This window comes from Polypterus senegalus, chromosome 15, assembly GCF_016835505.1.
Source record: "Polypterus senegalus isolate Bchr_013 chromosome 15, ASM1683550v1, whole genome shotgun sequence".
Taxonomy (NCBI): domain Eukaryota; kingdom Metazoa; phylum Chordata; class Cladistia; order Polypteriformes; family Polypteridae; genus Polypterus; species Polypterus senegalus.
The window spans coordinates 9,079,645-9,098,348 of record NC_053168.1 but is presented as its reverse complement, the minus strand read 5'-3'; the positions used below and the strand labels follow the sequence as shown (position 1 = coordinate 9,098,348).

The following is an 18,704-nucleotide window of genomic DNA, read 5'->3' as shown; positions in this document are numbered from 1 at the left end:
GATTTTTCGGGTGATTTTCTATGTAATAAACTTAATAAGTTATAGCGTAATGAAAATTGAATAATTAGATCTGGACCACCCTGTATTCTTAACATTGGTAATCTCTACGTATTAGAAAAGTATTGTAAGCAAATGTGTAGCAGGAAAGTGCCGCTAAGATTCACACTGTCAATGTGACGGTGATTTATTTATTTTAGTGGAGGATTACCAGGGACAACCCCAGCCTTGGAACGACACACACACACACACACACACACACACACACACACACACACACACACACTACTACAGAGACCAAGTAAAGCATGCTGGGAACATTAAACAATATAATGAAATTAAATTATCTAAATGAAAACAATAATGCCACCCTGACCCTTTCGGCGATATTACATTTAATATATAAACACAAACAACACACAGCAAAGTCCATGAAAAAACCAAACCAGATGAAATGAGAAGTGACGAGATTGAGTCCAGCGATCTGTATGTAGAAAGGGAATGGAAAACTCAGTCCTACCGGTAGTTGCTGAAAGGATGAAGATGGATGGATGGTTCAGGGACGCTCCTTTTCTTGCGGGAAAGCCAATGAATCCAAAACACAGTCCTCAGTACACCGGTAGACCGATGATCCAGACCCCAACAAACGAATACGATCCAGGAACACAATGATGAAATATGGCTGAATTAACGGCAGGCAGTCCAAAGATAAACGCAAACACACAACGTACAACGACAAAAACAACTTTTTTTCCCTTTTGGCCACCTGCCCTCCTCTTAACCTACTTTGATCACCTTTGACCTCCAACAGCCCCTGCAGGGACTGCTGGGAGATGCAGTTTTAATTGATAGTAGCCCTGCTACAAATGAAAAAAGTAAATACTACTATACTACTAGTAAGAGTTAGGATTAAAGAGACTTGGCGTCTATATATTTGTTATTATTCTGTATGAGCTCGAAACCACCATTAGTTCATAAGCCAAAGGTTTGACGTGCAGGAGAGGTGGAAAAAGATGGCCCCCCTCGCTTAGGGAGGGAATGCGAACTCTGTGGCTGTAAATAATGGTAGCAAGCGCCGAGCTAGTAGGGAGTACAGGTGGGCCTCGTCAGACAGACATGATGGACTGTGGTATAGCGGGTCCACAGCTCACTGAGTAAAGGCCATTTTTAAATAAATAATCGACGCGCGAGGGGACGTTGGGCCATAGCGAGCCGTGGGGCGATCCGTAGGGTGTGGGCGTTTCTCACCGAGTGCACAGGTGAGGAACTGCCCACATTCGTGATTGTCCCATGGCTAATGGTGCAGCTGCTGTGGCCCTCGTCATTTAAAAAGAAGCGCGAGTCGGCTGTGAGAGGAAAAAAAAAATGGAGAGATGAGAAAAGAGAGAGAGGAAAAGAGGACGGAGGTTACAGGGAGCGAGGAAGCAGGCGGTGCGTTCGTGTGCAGCTGTGAGGAAGCTGGGTGTAAGGCCGTCACCCGGGTGTTTGAGTGGATGTTGCTCCCGCTGAGCGATCAGGTAGTGGGAGTGACCTGGTGAAAGCGATGAGCCGCAGAAGGCCGCGGAAAGGCAGCGGAAGTCGGGAGACCTGGTGGTGGAGTCCCCAATGTGTGCGTCCTGGCCATTGGGGTAATCAAGTCTCGGGGACTGGGATGAGAGCCAAACCGAAGCCAGGGATCGGGAGGTCTCCAGTCTCGAGTGTGTAGAGGAGGGCAGCTGCAGAGAGCGTCTTGCCTGCTGCTAAGCCCAAATGGGATAAGCAGGTGAGACGCTAACAGAAAAGAAGCACCGAGCTTGTTTGTTGTTTTTAAGACTGCTTCCTAAAGAAGATTTTAACCTCTGGTTTTTAAGGATTGTTTTTTTCTATTTATTGGTTTTACCTCCATGTTCTTTTAATGGATTATTTATTTATTTAAAGAACTTTGAGAACTACACTATTTATTTGAACACCTGTTTTGTTGGATTTTAAATAAAAGCACTATTGCACTTTTTGCACCACCCCTTGCTCAAGTGTTTATTTGCCTCCATTGACTAGCTCACTCGGTTTCATTATCGACGGTGTTGGGTTCAAGGGTTCCCAAACAGCCATGGGAGCGTGGAGCCAGAACCCACATCGTCACATGGACAGAGAGGGGTTTCACACCCCCTTCAGCTGAGAAGTAATGGTGGAATTAATTAGGGGCAGAACTAGAGCAGGGGAGTGTTAGGAGTCTGTTGAGGTTAAATAATGACTTGTGTGATAAGAACGGTAATAAATGTAGAGATGCCCACGGCTGCTTGCTCATTGCATCTGCAGTGAGTCCGTATGTGCGGCGTACAATAAATGTTGATTGTGCTGCCTGTCCTGAGACTCTGAGTGCCTGAATTGGGGCTAAGGGTACCCATGCCTGCCTGCTTCTAATGCCTTCTAATGAAGAACAACTTCTATCTAGGAAGTCTTACCGTAAACGTCTGATTGATGGAGTGCTGCTCAGATGGTCATCATCTTTTCAATAGGTTCTCACTTTTCAGGAGAGGGCTTTTGGAGCTCTGTTAAAATGACCGTTGGGTTCTTGGTCGCCTCCCTTGATGGCCAACTCTAACAGTTGAAACTGTAGTGCTCCTCTGAACTCTCAGTGCTTTAGAAAAGATGTTGCCCTGATCTGTGCCTCTCCACAGCTTGACCACGGAGACTTCCTTGGACTTCATGGTTTGGTTTTCATCCTGACATGCAGTGCGACCTGTGGGACCTTCTATGCACAGGGACTCAAAGTGTGTGCCCCCCGAACGATGTCCAGTCAATTCAGTTTGCCACAGGACACATGTTTCTTTAGTGCTTGCACATCAATTTGCTTGATTCCCTGAAAAGAGTCATCACTACTTCAGAAAGCCTCGCACCGCCTCCCGCTATCTTCCTGACTCCAAATCATGACACCTCACCTACGTGATGACCTTCTCCTGGGTTTATCCACCACTCTGTTTGTCACCAATGCTTTACGGTGCAGATTTTAATCTTGATTTTTTTCTTCACGTTTTTTGCCACATAATCGTGGCCGGTCTATTATTTGATTGTTGGTTTCTTTAGCTCCGTAGTGCACCATGCTGGTCAGGTTTCTCAACTTCGCGAGTCAATCCTGGGGTCAGTCCAATTACCTGTAGGTTAAATATAGCCGCGCCATTTAAAAGTATCCCTCGATAGTGTGATGGCCAGCTGGGGCCCTCTCTGGATGTGCGCAAGGCTCTACCTCCTCCGGGGAGCTAGATGGCAGCCCCCCTTGGGTTGCAGCGGTGCCTTGCATTCCCACAGGGCTACAGGGGAGTTGGAGTTTGGCACAGCCCTGTTAGGTTCTATGGGTGCCACCAGAGGGCGCTACAGGAACGTCGAAGCCCTTCTACGTCAGGCTTCCACCACACCTGGGAGTACTACTGGGAAACTTCTGATGGGCCACCTGAAGTGCTCCCAGGTACAGCATAAAAGGGACCACCTCACTTCACTCAGGGAGCCCGAGTTGGGAAGGGGAGGACAAAGCTTGCTGGTGGAGGAGTGGAGGCAGAAGGAGACGGAGAGAGAAAGAAAAGAAGTGCGGAGTGCCGCTTCATTTGGTACAATGTGGTGGGAAACAAAAGAAAAGTCTTTCTCTTTGTAAATAAAAATGTGTGTTGTGCTGGACTTGTGCCATGTGTCTGTCTGTGTCAGGTTTGGGGGAGCTGGTACACCCCCAGGTGGCCATAGTGGATAAGTATTTGTGCTCTAGTTAGTGGCAAAAAACACAGTTAGGTTTATGGTTAGGAGAAATGGCTGGCAACAGGCACTGGCATACTAATCCCACATATAAACTCTTATTTAAAGGCATATGTCCCCTGTACAATTATAGCTCACAAATCCTCTAAAACAACATCTTTTTTTCTTTTTAAACTGTCCTTAAATACTGTGGTGTCTAAAAAAAAAAATTGTATAAAAATATTTTGTTATCTATGCAATAATAAATTCTGATACAACAAGGGGTTCAAACGAACTGCCCCCTACTGGCCAAACTTAAAATTGCATTAAAATACACACATTTTAATGAACAGTAAAATCAGACTTTAAATTTGAGTTAGAAGTTTATAGTAAATAAATAAGGTAAATACAGTAATCCCTCGCTATATCGCGCTTTGACTTTCGCGGCTTCACTCTATCGCGGATTTTAAATGTAAGCAGATCTAAATATATATCACGGATTTTTCGCTGGTTCGCGGATTTCTGCAGACAATGGGTCTTTTAATGTATGGTACTTGCTTCCTCAGTTTGTTTGCCCAGTTGATTTCATAAAAGGGACGCTATTGGCGGATGGCTTAGAAGCTACCCAATCAGAGCATGTATTACATATTAACTAAAAGTCCTCAATGCTATAAGATATGCTTCCCGCGCGGTGCTCGATTGTTTGCTTGTCTCTGCCTCTATCTCACCCTCTCTGACATTCTCTGCGCCTGACGGAGGGGCTGTGAGCAGAGGGGCTGTTTGCCTAGTGGATACGAACGCACCTCTAAGAAATGCCGGCCGCTTTATCGCCGGTGCTTCCAAAAGCACACGTATTGATTTTTTGATTGTTTGCTTTAATCTCGCTCTCTCTCTCTGACGTTCTCTGCGCCTGACGGAGGAGATGTGAGCAGAGGGGCTGTTTGCACAGAGGCTGTTTGCTTAGAAGATCCTGACGCTCCTCTAAAAATGCCACGACAAACTTAAAAGCACAAGTATTGATTTTTTGATTGTTTGCTTTTCTTTGCGAGCTCTCTCTCTCTCTCTCTCTCTCTCTCTCTGAAATTCTCTGCTCCTGAAGAGAAGAAGATCTATTTGCATTCTTTTAATTGTGAGAAAGAACTGTCATCTCTGTCTTGTCATTGAGCACAGTTTAAACTTTTGATTAATGGGTGTTATTTCATGTCTAGGGGGCTCTAATAATGTTAACAGTGTGGGAGAGTTTATAAGGGCTTAAAATATATAAAAATAACCATACAAACATATGGTTTCTACTTCGCGGATTTTCATCTATCGCGAGGGGTTCTGGAACGCAACCCCCACGATCGAGGAGTGATTACTGTATATGGATTACATTTTTATGGCCCTAAAGATTAATTTTTAACATCAGGGCCCAAGTACATTTTTTAAGATTAGGGCTGCTTAATACTAATTTTAAGATTAGGATTAGGGGTTGGGCAAGAGCATCTAAAACTTCATTAAGATCAGAGTTAAAAACCATCATTTAATTTCAGGGCCCCGTCATACAATTTTAAGATTAGGGCCCAGTTTTACTGACCTTAAGATAAGAGTCTGAGGAGCGGCACCTGGGACCCTCTCCATATCAGTGTGAATGTGACTTTCCGCTGTGGTCATTTGTCTGTGAGTTTTTGAATGAGGGAATATGATGCAATGACTTGCTTTTATTTGACTTATTATGGCTTTGAGTAAGGCTATGCACTGCACTTTTTCTTGTGTGTTTTTGCTTTTTAGGATATTTGACATTTTCAGGGCGAATTTTCCAGTTCAATTTCCAACATGACAGCAGGTGTGCACACAGAATCCCAGGCCGAGGCCATTAGATAAATGCATAAGTAAATAAATTGGCTCTGCAGATGGTAAAATGAGCCCAGCACAGCCGCCAATTGCACAAAAAGGCAAGACGGCGCACGGCGTTCACTTGCAGGTGGTTTTCACATTTGCTTCATATTTTCGTTTCATGGGCAATAAACAGATTATTATGAAGCCCACCACTTCTTTTTGCATTAGATTTTTTTTTTCTTTATTCCTAACCTACCACGGAAAGAAAGAAAAATTTGGAGCGGCCGCTTAACCTGCAGAATGACTAACGTTTGTAACAGATGTGCTCTCCTCCGAGCCTCAAAAAATGTACGTTTAAAATGCATACCAACCCCCTCAAAGAAACACATGGGGGGTTCGACCCTCCGCTGCCATGCTTCAAGATGTTTAACAGGAAAGGTCCCCTACGGAGGATCATTGGCATTCCAGGCAGAATTTCAATTTGGCAAATTACATTGCGTTGTAGTAGGGTTGCCCATCCTGTGGAGGTCCAAATAGGCAGCCTGGCCCAACATATATGGTAGCATGCATATGTCAGTCTAGCTCTGGTAAATTAATGTCGCCTACTTCCCTAAAGAGGACGTTACTTTATTTATTTTTTGTTCTTTATTTCACCTTATACAATTTCTTGTATTAGGAATTTGTTAGTTTTCGCATTCCCCTTAGGGTCAGCCATCGTACAGCACCCCTGGAGCAATTGCAGGTTAAGGGCCTTGCTCAAGGGCCCAGCAGAGTAGGATCTCTTTTGGCAGTGACGGGGATTTGAACCTGCAACCTTCGGGATACCAGAGCAGATCCTTAGCCTCAGAGCCACCACTCCGCCCATAAGCATACTTTGTGCATATTTGAGACAGAAAAGGGGGAAGAGTTGTGAAAGAATGAAGTGGAACTTCAATACGAGAACCTTTTAACTTTTCGCAATTGATGCAATGACCCTTTGCTTTTTACACATTTTCTTAGGGTGCAAACGTGTGGCTAAAATCTTTTTCCCACATCGAGTAACACTCTATACCCTAAATGACCAACAAAAACAGGATTTTTGGAAAGTTTGCAATCTTTATTAAACAACTTTGGGGCTCTGCCCCCGGCTGGCTTCGCTCCACAACCCCCAGATGGGCACTACGTGCAAGCCACTTCACGGCTCTGCCGCTCACGTATGGGGAAGCAGACGTACAATTTAAACAGATAGTTATTTTCAAGGGAATTGTTACATATGCATAATAGAACTAACTATTTTACATTACAGCGAGTAATTAACCATAGTCAAAAATAGCAAAATGTAATAATTTGAAAGAAAATTATGTTTCACGTTGCGTTAGAGGTATTTGTTGCGTTTATACGTTTTCATTCTGTTTGGCTTTGAAATTAACACGCAAATACTTTTTAAACGTACACTTTTAAAATGAAAATATTTGGAATTAACTTTTCGTCAATATCGCACTGAGTGTTGATACTGTGTATGGACTTTCATCGTGACAACGTGACGTATAACTGCCTGTGAGTGAATTTCGTTTCTTTCTCTCTAATAAATAAACCGACTTTTTGAATGTTTGGCTCTGTGATTTGTTAATTGTCTTAGCAAAAGCTCTTCTAACGGGAAACTTTTTAACGTTTTAATACGAATGGCATATCAAGATCTCCTTTGGTGTGTTATGTTATCCACTGAAGATTTACTACATTACCTTTCTTGCCGCCTGTTAAACTTTTACATGTCAGAATTGTTCGACCAATTTTGAACACAACTAATCTTGTCCTATTGCATAGCCCATCACTGAGACATAAATTACACAATAACGTTAACGATACGTCCTTCTTTCAACAGTAATTTGTGCGGTGAAAGACCAGACGGTTGTAGATATTCTTTGTGATATTGTAAGTTGATGTTTTCATCTTCTGCACCTTCACCACCAACTGCTTCAGCAGAGTCTATTGATACGCATTTAACCAATTTGCGTGTAACCGATCAACGATTTTCGCATTAATTCATTTGACTTCATCGTTTCATGGTGCTAGGATTGCCCGTGTACTCATTTCTTCTGTTGATATCCCTTCGGGATGAAATTTTTCAATAAGATTTGGACATAATACATATTCTTTTATTAGGCACTTAAAGTGAGGAAAACATAAAAATTTATAAGAGCTGAGAGCGCAGGAACTGTGTCTGACAAAAGCATTCACACCAATGAGAGGTGAGAGGACCGTGGGTGTGGGCTGTGAACCGCAAAATAGTGGAGAGGAGGGCAGGACTTGAAAAAATCTCTCGGAAGTCTCGTCTCGTCTCAAGATTTTCTTTTATAATAGAGAGATAAGAAACGGACACAAGTCTTCGGACCCACTGTGGTCTGTGAAATTGTTCGTTCAGGTGCATCCCATTCTGTTGATCATCATGGAGGTGTTTCCGACACCCTGTTTGGAGTCCACTTGTGGTCTGTTCATTTGATTGGAGTGATGAGACAGCTGTGTGCCTTTCCTGTAGTCCAGGGGTTCCCCAACCTGGGGTGCTGCATGTACCCCCCTGACGAAGCAGAAGGCTGTGTAGAGATTTGCCAAACTGAGTGAGGTGTGTTGTTCGACTTTATTGTGGTGCAATTGGTGTCCTGTAGTGAGCCATCATTTTTTAATAATAATTCTTTAGATAGATAGATAGATAGATAGATACTTTATTAATCCCAAGGGGAAATTCACATAATCCAGCAGCAGTATACTGATACAAAGAAGCAATATTAAATTAAATAGTAATAAAAATGAAAAAAATGAAAGTAAAATTAATGTTCGCATTTACTCCCCCGGGTGGAATTGAAGAGTCGCATAGTGTGGGGGAGGAACGATCTACTCAGTCTGTCAGTGGAGCAGGACGGTGACAAAAGTCTGTCACTGAAGCTGCTCCTCTGCCTGGAGATGACACTGTTCAGTGGATGTAGTGGATTCTTCATGATTGACAGGAGTTTGCTTAATGCCCGTCTCTCTGCCACAGATGTTAAACTGTCCAACTTTAATCCTACAATAGAGCCTGCCTTCTTAACAAGTTTGTCCAGGCGTGAGGCATCTTTCATCTTTATGCTGCCACCCCAGCACACCACCGCGTAGAAGAGGGCACTCGCCACAACCGTCTGGTAGAACATCTGCAGCATCTTACTGCAGATGTTGAAGGATGCCAACCTTCTCAGAAAGTATAGTCTGCTTTGACCTTTCTTACATAGAGCATCAGTATTGGCAGTCCAGTCCAATTTGTCATCCAGCTGCACTCCCAGATATTTAAAGGTCTGCACCCTCTGCACAGTCACCTCTGATGATCACAGGGTCCATGAGGGGCCTGGTCCTCCTAAAATCCACCACCAGCTCCTTGGTTTTACTGGTGTTAAGGTGTAAGTGGTTTGAGTCGCACCATTTAACAAAGTCTTTGATTAACTTCCTGTACTCCTCCTCCTGCCCACTCCTGATGCAGCCCATAATAGCAGTGTCATCAGCGAACTTTTGCACGTGACAGGACTCCGAGTCATATTGGAAGTCTGATGTATATAGATTGAATAGGACCGGAGAAAGTCCAGTTCCCTGCGGCGCTCCTGTGCTGCTGACCACAATGTCAGACCTGCAGTTCCCAAGACGCACATATTGAGGTCTGTCTGTAAGATAGTCCATGATCCATGCCACCAGGTGTGAGTCTACTCCCATCTCAGTCAGTCAGGAAGTTTTATATTTTTTACTTTACTTTTATATAGCACCATTGTCACTACTCAAAGAGCTTTAGTGGTGGTTGAAGTGGCTCTCCGCTCACTATTAATGTGTAGCACCCACCTGGATGATGCAATGACGGCAATTTTTGTGCCAGTACACTCACCACACCTGAGCTGCGAGGGGGTGAGAGATAGCTAGCCAATTGGAGACAGAGGTTGATTAGGGGACCAAAATGACCAGGCCATTGTGGGCTTATACAGTCATATGAAAAAGTTTGGTGATCCCTCTCAGCCTGCACAATAATTGACTCTCCTTTCAACAATAAAGATAACAGTGGTGTGTCTTTCATTTCCTACGAACATCTGAGTACTGCGGTGTTTTCCAAACAAAGATTTTTAGTGACACAGTATTTAGTCATATGAAATTAAATCAAATCTGAAAAACTGGCTGTGCACAAATGTGGGTCCCCTTGTCATTGTGCTGATTTGAATGCCTGTCACTGCTCAGTGCTGATTACTTGGCTGGATGAGCTCGTCAAGCCTTGAACTTCATAGACAGGAGTGTCCAATCATGAGTGGTCAAAGGTATTTAAGGTGGTCAATTGCAAGTTGTGCTTCCTTCCCTCTGACTCTCCTCTGAAGAGCGACAGACAGCATGGGATCCTCAAAGCAACTCTCCAAAGATCTGAAAACAAAGATTGTTGAGTCTCCTGGTTTAGGGGAAGGCTACAAAAAGCTCACTCAGAGGTTTAAACTGTCAGCTTCAACTGTAAGGAATGGAATCAGGAAATGGAAGGCCACAGGCACAGTTGCTGTTAAACCCAGCAGGTCTGGCAGGCCAAGAAAAATACAGAGAGGCATATGCACTGGCAGGATTGTGAGAATGGTGACAGACAACCCACAGATCACCTCCAAAGAATTTGAATTCCATAATTCCCTTCCTTTTGAAACAAAACAAAGACAATTTTCATTCCTTGTCTGTGCAGGTGAACGATCGTCTGGACCGCTACTGCTGTGGATTCAAGCCGGACCCCTCGGAGCCATGTGTCGAGGAGAAACTCCACGAAAAGTGTCGAAACCCCAAAGAGCTGGTGTTGGTGCACATTCTGGTAAGTCGATCTCTCCAATGATTCCTTGTCAGTGTGATGTCCGCGATCGGCCCTGAATCTGCATGCTTTTAGGGGGTCTATGAGTCAAGAAATACAAGAGACAAAACTTGAGAATGTAATGAGGACAATTTTTACAACCCCAAATCAGAAAAGAAGTTGAGACAGTATGGAAAATGCAAACCAAAAAAACGCAGCCATTCTCAAATGATGCAGGCAGTCTGAGCCCAAGATATTTCATGTTTTGTGGGGTCGACTTCACTTCATTTGTTAATTGACATCCATTCCTATATTTCAGGCCTGCAACGCATTCCAAAAAAAAGTTAGGATGGTAAAGCATTCACCACTTTGTAATGCCGCCATTCCTTCCCACAACACTTAAAAGAGGTTTTGTCACTGAGGATACCAAGCAATGAAGCGTTTCAGGTGTTATTTTGTCCCAGTCTTCCTGCAAACGAGTCTTGACTATTTTAGGGTGGATGTCGACTTTTGTCGCAATTTAGGGGAAGAGGACGGTAATCAGCTGTAAACAGCAACAAAACTTCAGCGTTATGTTTTAGTTTGCTAGAAGGAACGTTAGCTTCATTGAGTTCACCTCAATTCCCTGCGTATGACTGAGTAGCAAAGAACCTTGAAAATGGCATCAACATCTGACGAGAGACCAAAACGTATGTGCAAAGCAAAAATACTCTGTGGACGACATTTTATGTATTATCGCCGATTTGGACTCTGACTTGTTAAACTCCGATTTTGATGCAAGTGATCTGAAGATGGAGATTGGAAATGAAAGTGAGGTACTGGCTTCACCTGATCCCCAGTTGATCACTTGTGTAGCTGATGCACCGATGGCAACGTTCACCTGGAAGGACCACCACTTATGATCACAAGAGGTACAAACCAGATTGCGTCACACTGCCACATGAAGACAGGCCGGGCAGCCAGCCAGCCCACCATGCATTCCTAGCAGCCATCGAGCTGCCCCTACACTGCCACCAGAGACGCTGAACAGGCGTTGACAGCAGCCACAGCAACAGACGTTTTACGTTGATTTATGTGCGCTTTTCAGAAAACTGAGTTGCCTGTAAAGAATATTCAGCCCTCAAAGAGTTAAGGTATACAACACTATGGGTCGCCATCATCATCACATTTCTCATTTCCAAATTCTCCACAGATTTTCTACTGGGGACAGGTGAGGATTGCAGGCAGGCAGGCCAGTCCAGTACCTGCATCTTCTTCTTCCACAGCCATGCCTTTGCAGTGTGTGCAGAATGTGGTTTTGCAGTATCTTGTTGAAAAATGCCATGCTGTGTTTGCCAATAACACTCAACTGGAAGAATCCCAACCCACCTATTAGGAGTCAGTGGGTAACTGATGTTCTGCACTATTTGAAATTGAGGAAAAAAAATAATTTCTTGATTCCTCCCACAGTACAAAGACATGCCAGTTAGGCCAGTTGGCGATCCTAAATGGTCCCTAGTGTGTGCTTGATGTGTGTGTGCCCTGCGGTGGGCTGGCGCCCTGCCCGGGTTTGTTCCTGCCTTGTACCCTGTACTGGCTGGGATTGGCTCCAGCAGACCCCCGTGACCCTGTGTTAGGATATAGCAGGTTGGAAATTGACTGACTGAAATAATTTCTCACTTAGTGGATCTGTTCAAAACCTTTTTAAAATATGGCAAGATCTAATTAATACAATTTTAGAATAAACATTTATATCAGGGAAAAGAATATTCTCCTTTCTTTGTTGTTTTTAAAGACTCACTCTTGCTGTTGGCTCTCCTCTCTTTCTCTCCGGTGAGGGTTGAATTCCAGTGTGTTAAGTTTGACCCGATTATATGGAATGTTATTTTCTTCAAATAAAATTATTAAAATAAAAACAAAAAAAAATGTATGGATGCCCCTGGAAAAGATGTCATCTTGAAGACAGTATACGCTGCTCTAAAATCTTAGTGTACTTTTCTGCATGAATGCTGCCATCACAGAAGTGCCAAGGGGCGCTGACACAACACAATACCCTGACAGGCTCCAGCTTTTGGACTTGTCGCTGATAACAGTCTTGGTGGTCCTTTTTGTCTTTGGTCCAGAGGATACGGCGTCCATTTCTTCAAAATGAGATCTGGAATACTGATTTGTCTGACCATAATACACGTTTGTTTCCACTGTGTGATGGTCCATCCCAGATGCCTCTTCTCGATGCTGCTTCTGGACATAGCAAACATAAGGCTTCTTTTTTGCACTGTAACATTTGATGTGGCATTTGTGAATGTAACTGCGTTTTGTAGTGTTTGCCATCGTAATCCACTTCCCATACAGTAATATCATCTGTTGATGAGTGACGGTTCTTGATGCAGTGCTGTCTGCAGGATCGAAGATCAGAGATGTTCAGCTTAGGCTTGCACCCCTGCCCTCTACACATTAAAGTTCCTCCACATTCCTTGAACCGTTTAATGATATTATTCACTGTAGAGGGGAAAAATATTCAAATCCCTTCCAAACTCTTTTTGAGGAACATTGGATTTCTCCTTCTTCTTTTGGCTGCTCCTGTTAAGGGTCACCACGGCGGATCATCCTGTTCCACCTCTTCCTGTCCTGGTCATCTTTCTCTGTCACCCACATCACCTGCATGTCTTCTCTCACCACATCCATAAACCTCCTATTAGACCTTCCATCCATCCATTATCCAACCCGCTATATCCTAACTACAGGGTCACGGGGGGTCTGCTGGAGCCAATCCCAGCCAACACAGGGCACGAGGCAGGAATCAAACCCTTAGACCTTCCTCTTTTCCTTAAACATTTCAATCATTTTCTCACCCATTTGTTGACAAACTGGAGGTCCGTTGCCCATCTTTGGTCCTCGTGGATAGCGCTTTTGTAACAAGTCATGATTGCAGTCACCTGTTGACATCACATTATTATTTCATTACTAGCGGGGCCAACTTGCGGCCTGGTAGGCTGCCCCACTTGTGGCCTGGTAGGCCGCAAAACCACGACTTTCTTGATATTTTCGTTTATAAATTAAAAACGGAAAAAGAATTTGAAAATCTAACACCATGATAAAAAGAATAATGACAAACGTATATATGTAGGTATTTAAATGAAGCCCGATTTAAAAGTCACATACTGTAAAAACATTATAATGGCCGAACCCTTACTCAGACCGACCACTACACTACCAAGACTATTCCTTGGCTCACCTGAGGTTTCTTGCTCTAATTAACAAGCCGTACTCCTTACAAGTTGTCTGTGATGTGAAATACGGTGCTATACAGGCGCCCGACCTGGCACAGATTCACACTGAGGCAAGTGTCAAACACACAAGACTTTTATTTTTCTTCACCTGTGGGGCACGTCTTCCCCGTGAACCCCACAGGCGTAACACAGTCCCAAGCACTTGATCCAAACAACCAACCCTTCTTCTGGCACCACCACTCCTCCCAGGCAACCCCGTCCTCTTCCTCCCTATTCTGGCCCTGAGTGATGGTTGGCGGCCCTTTTTATAGCTTGGTCACCTGCGTCTGATTGCACCTCCGGGCGGGGCTGTAGAGTTGTCCAGCTGGGCTGTGGAATCCATGCAGCACCCCCTGGTGGCCACCCCAACTCCCAACCGGGCTGTTGAGGACTCCATCTCCCGTGGAGCCCTGCAGGAGGTTGAGGCATCACCGCCAGCCAGGGAGGCTGCCACCAAGTGTCCCAGGGGAGGTATTGAGTTGCCCATGGTTGCTCCCCTGGAACATATGCAGCAGGGCAGGGGTGCCCAAGACGTCAATCGAGATTGACCGGTAGATTGGAAAGGCAGTGCGGGTAGATCACAAAAAAATGTTTTAAATGTTAGTCTATCGTATATCCTCCCTATGGCATTTGCCACTTGATTGACATACAGGGCGGCCAGTCTGAGATCTCTTTTCTTCTAACACACTTGTCATCCCACACGCACGATCAAACGCGTGAGCTACTGCAAAACTCCGGCTATGATCAAGTTAGCCTTCCAATTTATATCAACTAAAGAAGGGATTTAAAAAAGAATTGTTTGGGGAGGGTATGGGCTGGATGTGGAATTGGAAGAGGATTTGTTTTTCTCACAATGTCACAATCGAATTGCGTTTGTCTGATCCGTCAATCATCCATCCATCCATTGTCATCCGTCAATCAATCATTGTTATTCCAAAGGAGAAAAATGTGGAAAGGCTCTTTCGAACTGTTCATAAAAACTATGAAACTGACTTCCTTCCGAAAAGCGATCTGAGAAAGAGAAAGGAGAGGGAACTAAAATCGCAGTTAATCAGACAGCCGTCATTTTTCACTTGGCTGAATTCAAAAGCAAAGGCAGACACACCGAAGCATCATTCCGGATGAGTCACTCGATCATTAAGCATAAGAAGTCCTTCCAAGAGCTGCCTCCTTGACTGCATTATTCGGCTCTACTTATTTATGCGAGTCAGCCTTTTCCCAGATGAAGATTATTAAATCCAAATACTGTAGTGACCATAAATGTATTGAATTTTTATTGTGCCATAAAGGGTTATTCATGCAAGGTACGACAACATATATTTTATGTATAAAGTATACTCAGTATATATTTCCATCCATCCATTTTCCAACCAGCTGAATCCAAACACAGGTTCACGGGGGTCTGCTGGAGCCAATCCCAGCCAACACAGGGCACAAGGCAGGAACCAGTTCTGGGCAATGTGCCATCCCACCGCAGGACACACACCAAGCACACACTAGGGCCAATTTAGAATCGCCAGTCCACCTCACCTGCATGTCTTTGGACTGTGGGATGAATCCCACGCAGATACGGGGAGAACATGCAAACTCCACACAGGGAGGACACGGGAATCAAACCCAGATGGGTCTCCTAACAGTTAGGCAGCAGCGCTTCCACTGCGCCACCGTGCCGCCCACTCAGTATGTATGTATGTATGTATATATATATATATATATATATTGTGGACTGTGCCCGGCAGTTTATCCCGGCCAAGTCCCCCAAGCCGCCAGATGGAGCCCTCCCTGCAGTATGGAGGTGCCCCTACGACCAGCAGGGAGTCATGGACTATGTAGTTTTTATTCTCAGCCCTGCTAGATACCACAGGGGCCGCAAGAGGGAGCTGCAGGGAGGACCAAAGACTTATTTGTACACTATGACCCGGAAGTTCGTCATAGGAAGAGCGACGGACTTCCGGGATGAAGAAAAGTACTTTTTACCTGACCTGGAAGTGATACAAGATCACATGGACTGGGGACTGGGAACACTTCCGGGTCAGGGAATATAAAAGGACTGAGGGAACTCCCATACGGCGAGCTGAGCTGGGTGGTAGGAGGACAACGCGTCTGGGAGTGGAGGATTGTTGATTATTGATTTATTATTGTTATTGTGGTTCATGAATATAGTGGAGTGGAGGGTGCTTGGTGCACATTATTATAATAAAAAGAAAAATTGTAGCACTTTTACCAGGTGTTTGGCGTGGTACCCGAGGGTTCAAGGGAGCACTACTGCCCCCTACTGCGACAATATATATAATATTTTTTTAATGTAGGTAGATCATTTCGACCTGGTCATTTTACAAGTAGCTCGCAACCCGAAAAAGTGTGGGCACCCCTGCAGCAGGGGCATCTCGGCTGGGCATGGAACCCGCCCGCCTGCCACACCTACTTTTCCCAACATGACAAAATAACCTAAAACAGTAACAGATACGTAAAATCAAACACGGATATATTGTAAGACAAACAAATATTCAATAACGTGGATATGTGCTCACAAAACACCACTATCCCAATGACGCCAGTGACTAATTATTATATAAGACACGACTATACAAATATTTACAAAGAACCCTCCCTTGCCCCTAAACAATTCATATAAATTTCTAACACAAGTACAAACACAGATTAGTTAAACACAGCAATTGAAATGTGGTGAAAATAAAGTCCGGCGGTATTGATACTGGCAGTAGTGTTATTGTGCTCCTTCCCAACAAGAAAACGACCTCACCGTGAAAAGTCCTGGCAATGGCTGGTATGAATCCGAACCCCGGGGTTTCTCGGCTATGGCTGTCATGATGTTGAATCGGATGTTGAAAAAGCAAGCAGTTGAATGATGCAATAAAACGCCAGTGACGAGTTTGTAAATGAACGGGTTAATTATCTCCTTTCTCCTCCTCTCCTCTTGCCTTCGCTCCTCTCGTTTAAATACAGAATGTCCCGGATATATCTGGCGAGTTTAACAAGTGATTTCCATCTCGGGGCTGCAGTCTTTCTCCATCATCCTTCCTCTCTTCACTTATGGGGACAACATTTACTGACGCACATATAACGGACAGTAAGCGGGATGATGAAAACAAAACGCACTCAGCACAGACAAAAGAAACAAATGTTTATTATTATGTAGCCCCACTACAATGTCACATAAAATCGTTGCACTTTTAGGCTTAGGATTTTACGTATATATGTTAAGGCCAAAACCCGAAATCAGCCAAAGCGGGAAGTGTCCGGCCAAATCGGGAAATGGCCAATGTCGCTGTAAATTGACCGGCCAGTGTCCGATCTTTTCCTCGATTTTGGAATTCGGCCAGCTAGTTTGTGAAATGGCCAAAGTCAGAAGTAAAAAGGCATGAGCAGCGATTTGCTGCGCACTTAGTAGTGCAATTGCCTTGGTGGCTCTTGTTCAGAAAGCGGACGTGCTTTGGTTATTTCACAGTAATTAAGATTAGGTATATAAGTAGGTTGGGCGGCATGGTGGCGCAGTGGTAGCGCTGCTGCCTCGCAGTTAGGAGACCCAGGTTCGCCTCCCGGGTCCTCTCTGCGTGGAGTTTGCATGTTCTCCCCGTGGGTTTCCTCCCACAATCCAAAGACATGCGGGTTAGGCGGATTGGTGATTCTAAATTGGCCCTAGTGTGTGCTTGGTGTGTGGGTGTGTTTGTGTGTGTCCTGCAGTGGGTTGGCACCCTGCCCAGGATTGGTTCCTGCCTTGTGCCCTGTGTTGGCTAGGATTGGCTCCAGCAGACCCCCGTGACCCTGTCTTCGGATTCAGCGGGTTAGAAAATGGATGGATATATAAGTAGGTTTCACATTTCTGTTATCATTTTAGCCCTAAAATAGTGACTTAACATCAGGGACCCATTTTATTGACCTTAACGTTAGTGTTTGGATGAGGAGAAGGCCGTCTCAAGTGGCGTCCGCTTTCTGAACAAGAGCCGCCTTGAGCAGTTTCTCTTGCAGAATGGAAAACTCACGTCTGAATCCGCATCTGAAATTTTTAAGCATCGTCGCACCTTGAGCGGACAGTCAGCACATCGAATTTTGGCCAGGGAGCTCTCACTGCTTCGCGAAATGGCCAGTCAAAGTAGCAAATACACTGGTCATCTCTAGTAATTCGGCCAAAATGCAAAATGGCTGGCCAATTCGGGAACTGGCCGAAGTTCGGGTTTTGGCCATGATATATATACTGTATATATATATATATCGAGAGAGAGAGAGAGGTTCTGACCTCATTACTGGCCCTAATTTGTACGCCCGCCCCAACATTATTTATTTATTTATTTTATTATTTTTATTTTTTTGCATGTGTTGCAGGCCTGAAATGGATGTCTATTAACAAAGGACATGAATCTGACCCGACACAACGCGAAATATCTTGGGTTCACCCTGTCTGCAAAGAAATAAAAATCAAAGTACATTCAAGATCCACTGCGTGTATTTTTCTTATGGGATTTGCATTTTCCTTACTGTCCCAACCGATTTGGGTTTGGAGTTATGGTGGTGGCCGCTTCGTGTCTCCTGTTAGATGAGGTGAGGCTGTTTGCTCCTGTCAGACTTGTAATTAAAGGCTCAGTCTTTGTTTTAACGAGAAGAAAGTCTCAGATCGTAATTAGGTTACTTCCATGTCACTCTGTACTGACCTCAGTAAATGAGTTTGATGCCGTGGGTGTCAGACTAGCTCTCTAAAGGTCTGAAATGTCGGTTATTCCAGCCATATTGTGTTCAGTAACAAGAGAACATTTTGTTCAATTCATTGCACCAATTCATTGAGTTGGTTACATAATCAGGCCATCTGTTTCCGTAGCTTTGCTTATTGAGTCGCTTGTCATCTTTCCATTTCGACTTTGTTTTATAAAGACACGTCCTGATATTCATCCATCTGTTCATTAGCTGTACCTACTTTGTCTAATTCAGGGTCACAGATAAGAAAAGTTAATAAAACACGCAGAGCACTGAAGCATTAACACAATGACTGAAGTCCATGCCATAGGCGTTTATTTAATCTGTTATATTAAAGAATAGTGCAAGTATCCATTATGCTTGTTATACGATTCTATTGCTGCCATACCTAAAAGCATTTCTCTTTTCCTGTTTTCTTTTCAATAAACTGAGAT

The 18,704-nt window shown here is 44.2% G+C and overlaps 1 protein-coding gene across 2 annotated transcripts in view; it reads left to right on the top strand.

The window, feature by feature from the left end:
* The window catches only part of gask1a (golgi associated kinase 1A), a 91,895-nt gene that overhangs the window by 59,637 nt on the left and 13,554 nt on the right, over nucleotides 1–18,704 (top strand). For both annotated transcript variants that reach the window (XM_039737324.1, XM_039737325.1), the window contains exon 3: nucleotides 10,214–10,336. In XM_039737324.1, coding sequence (XP_039593258.1) covers nucleotides 10,214–10,336 — 123 coding nt within the window. The remainder of the gene's footprint in view (nucleotides 1–10,213; nucleotides 10,337–18,704) is intronic.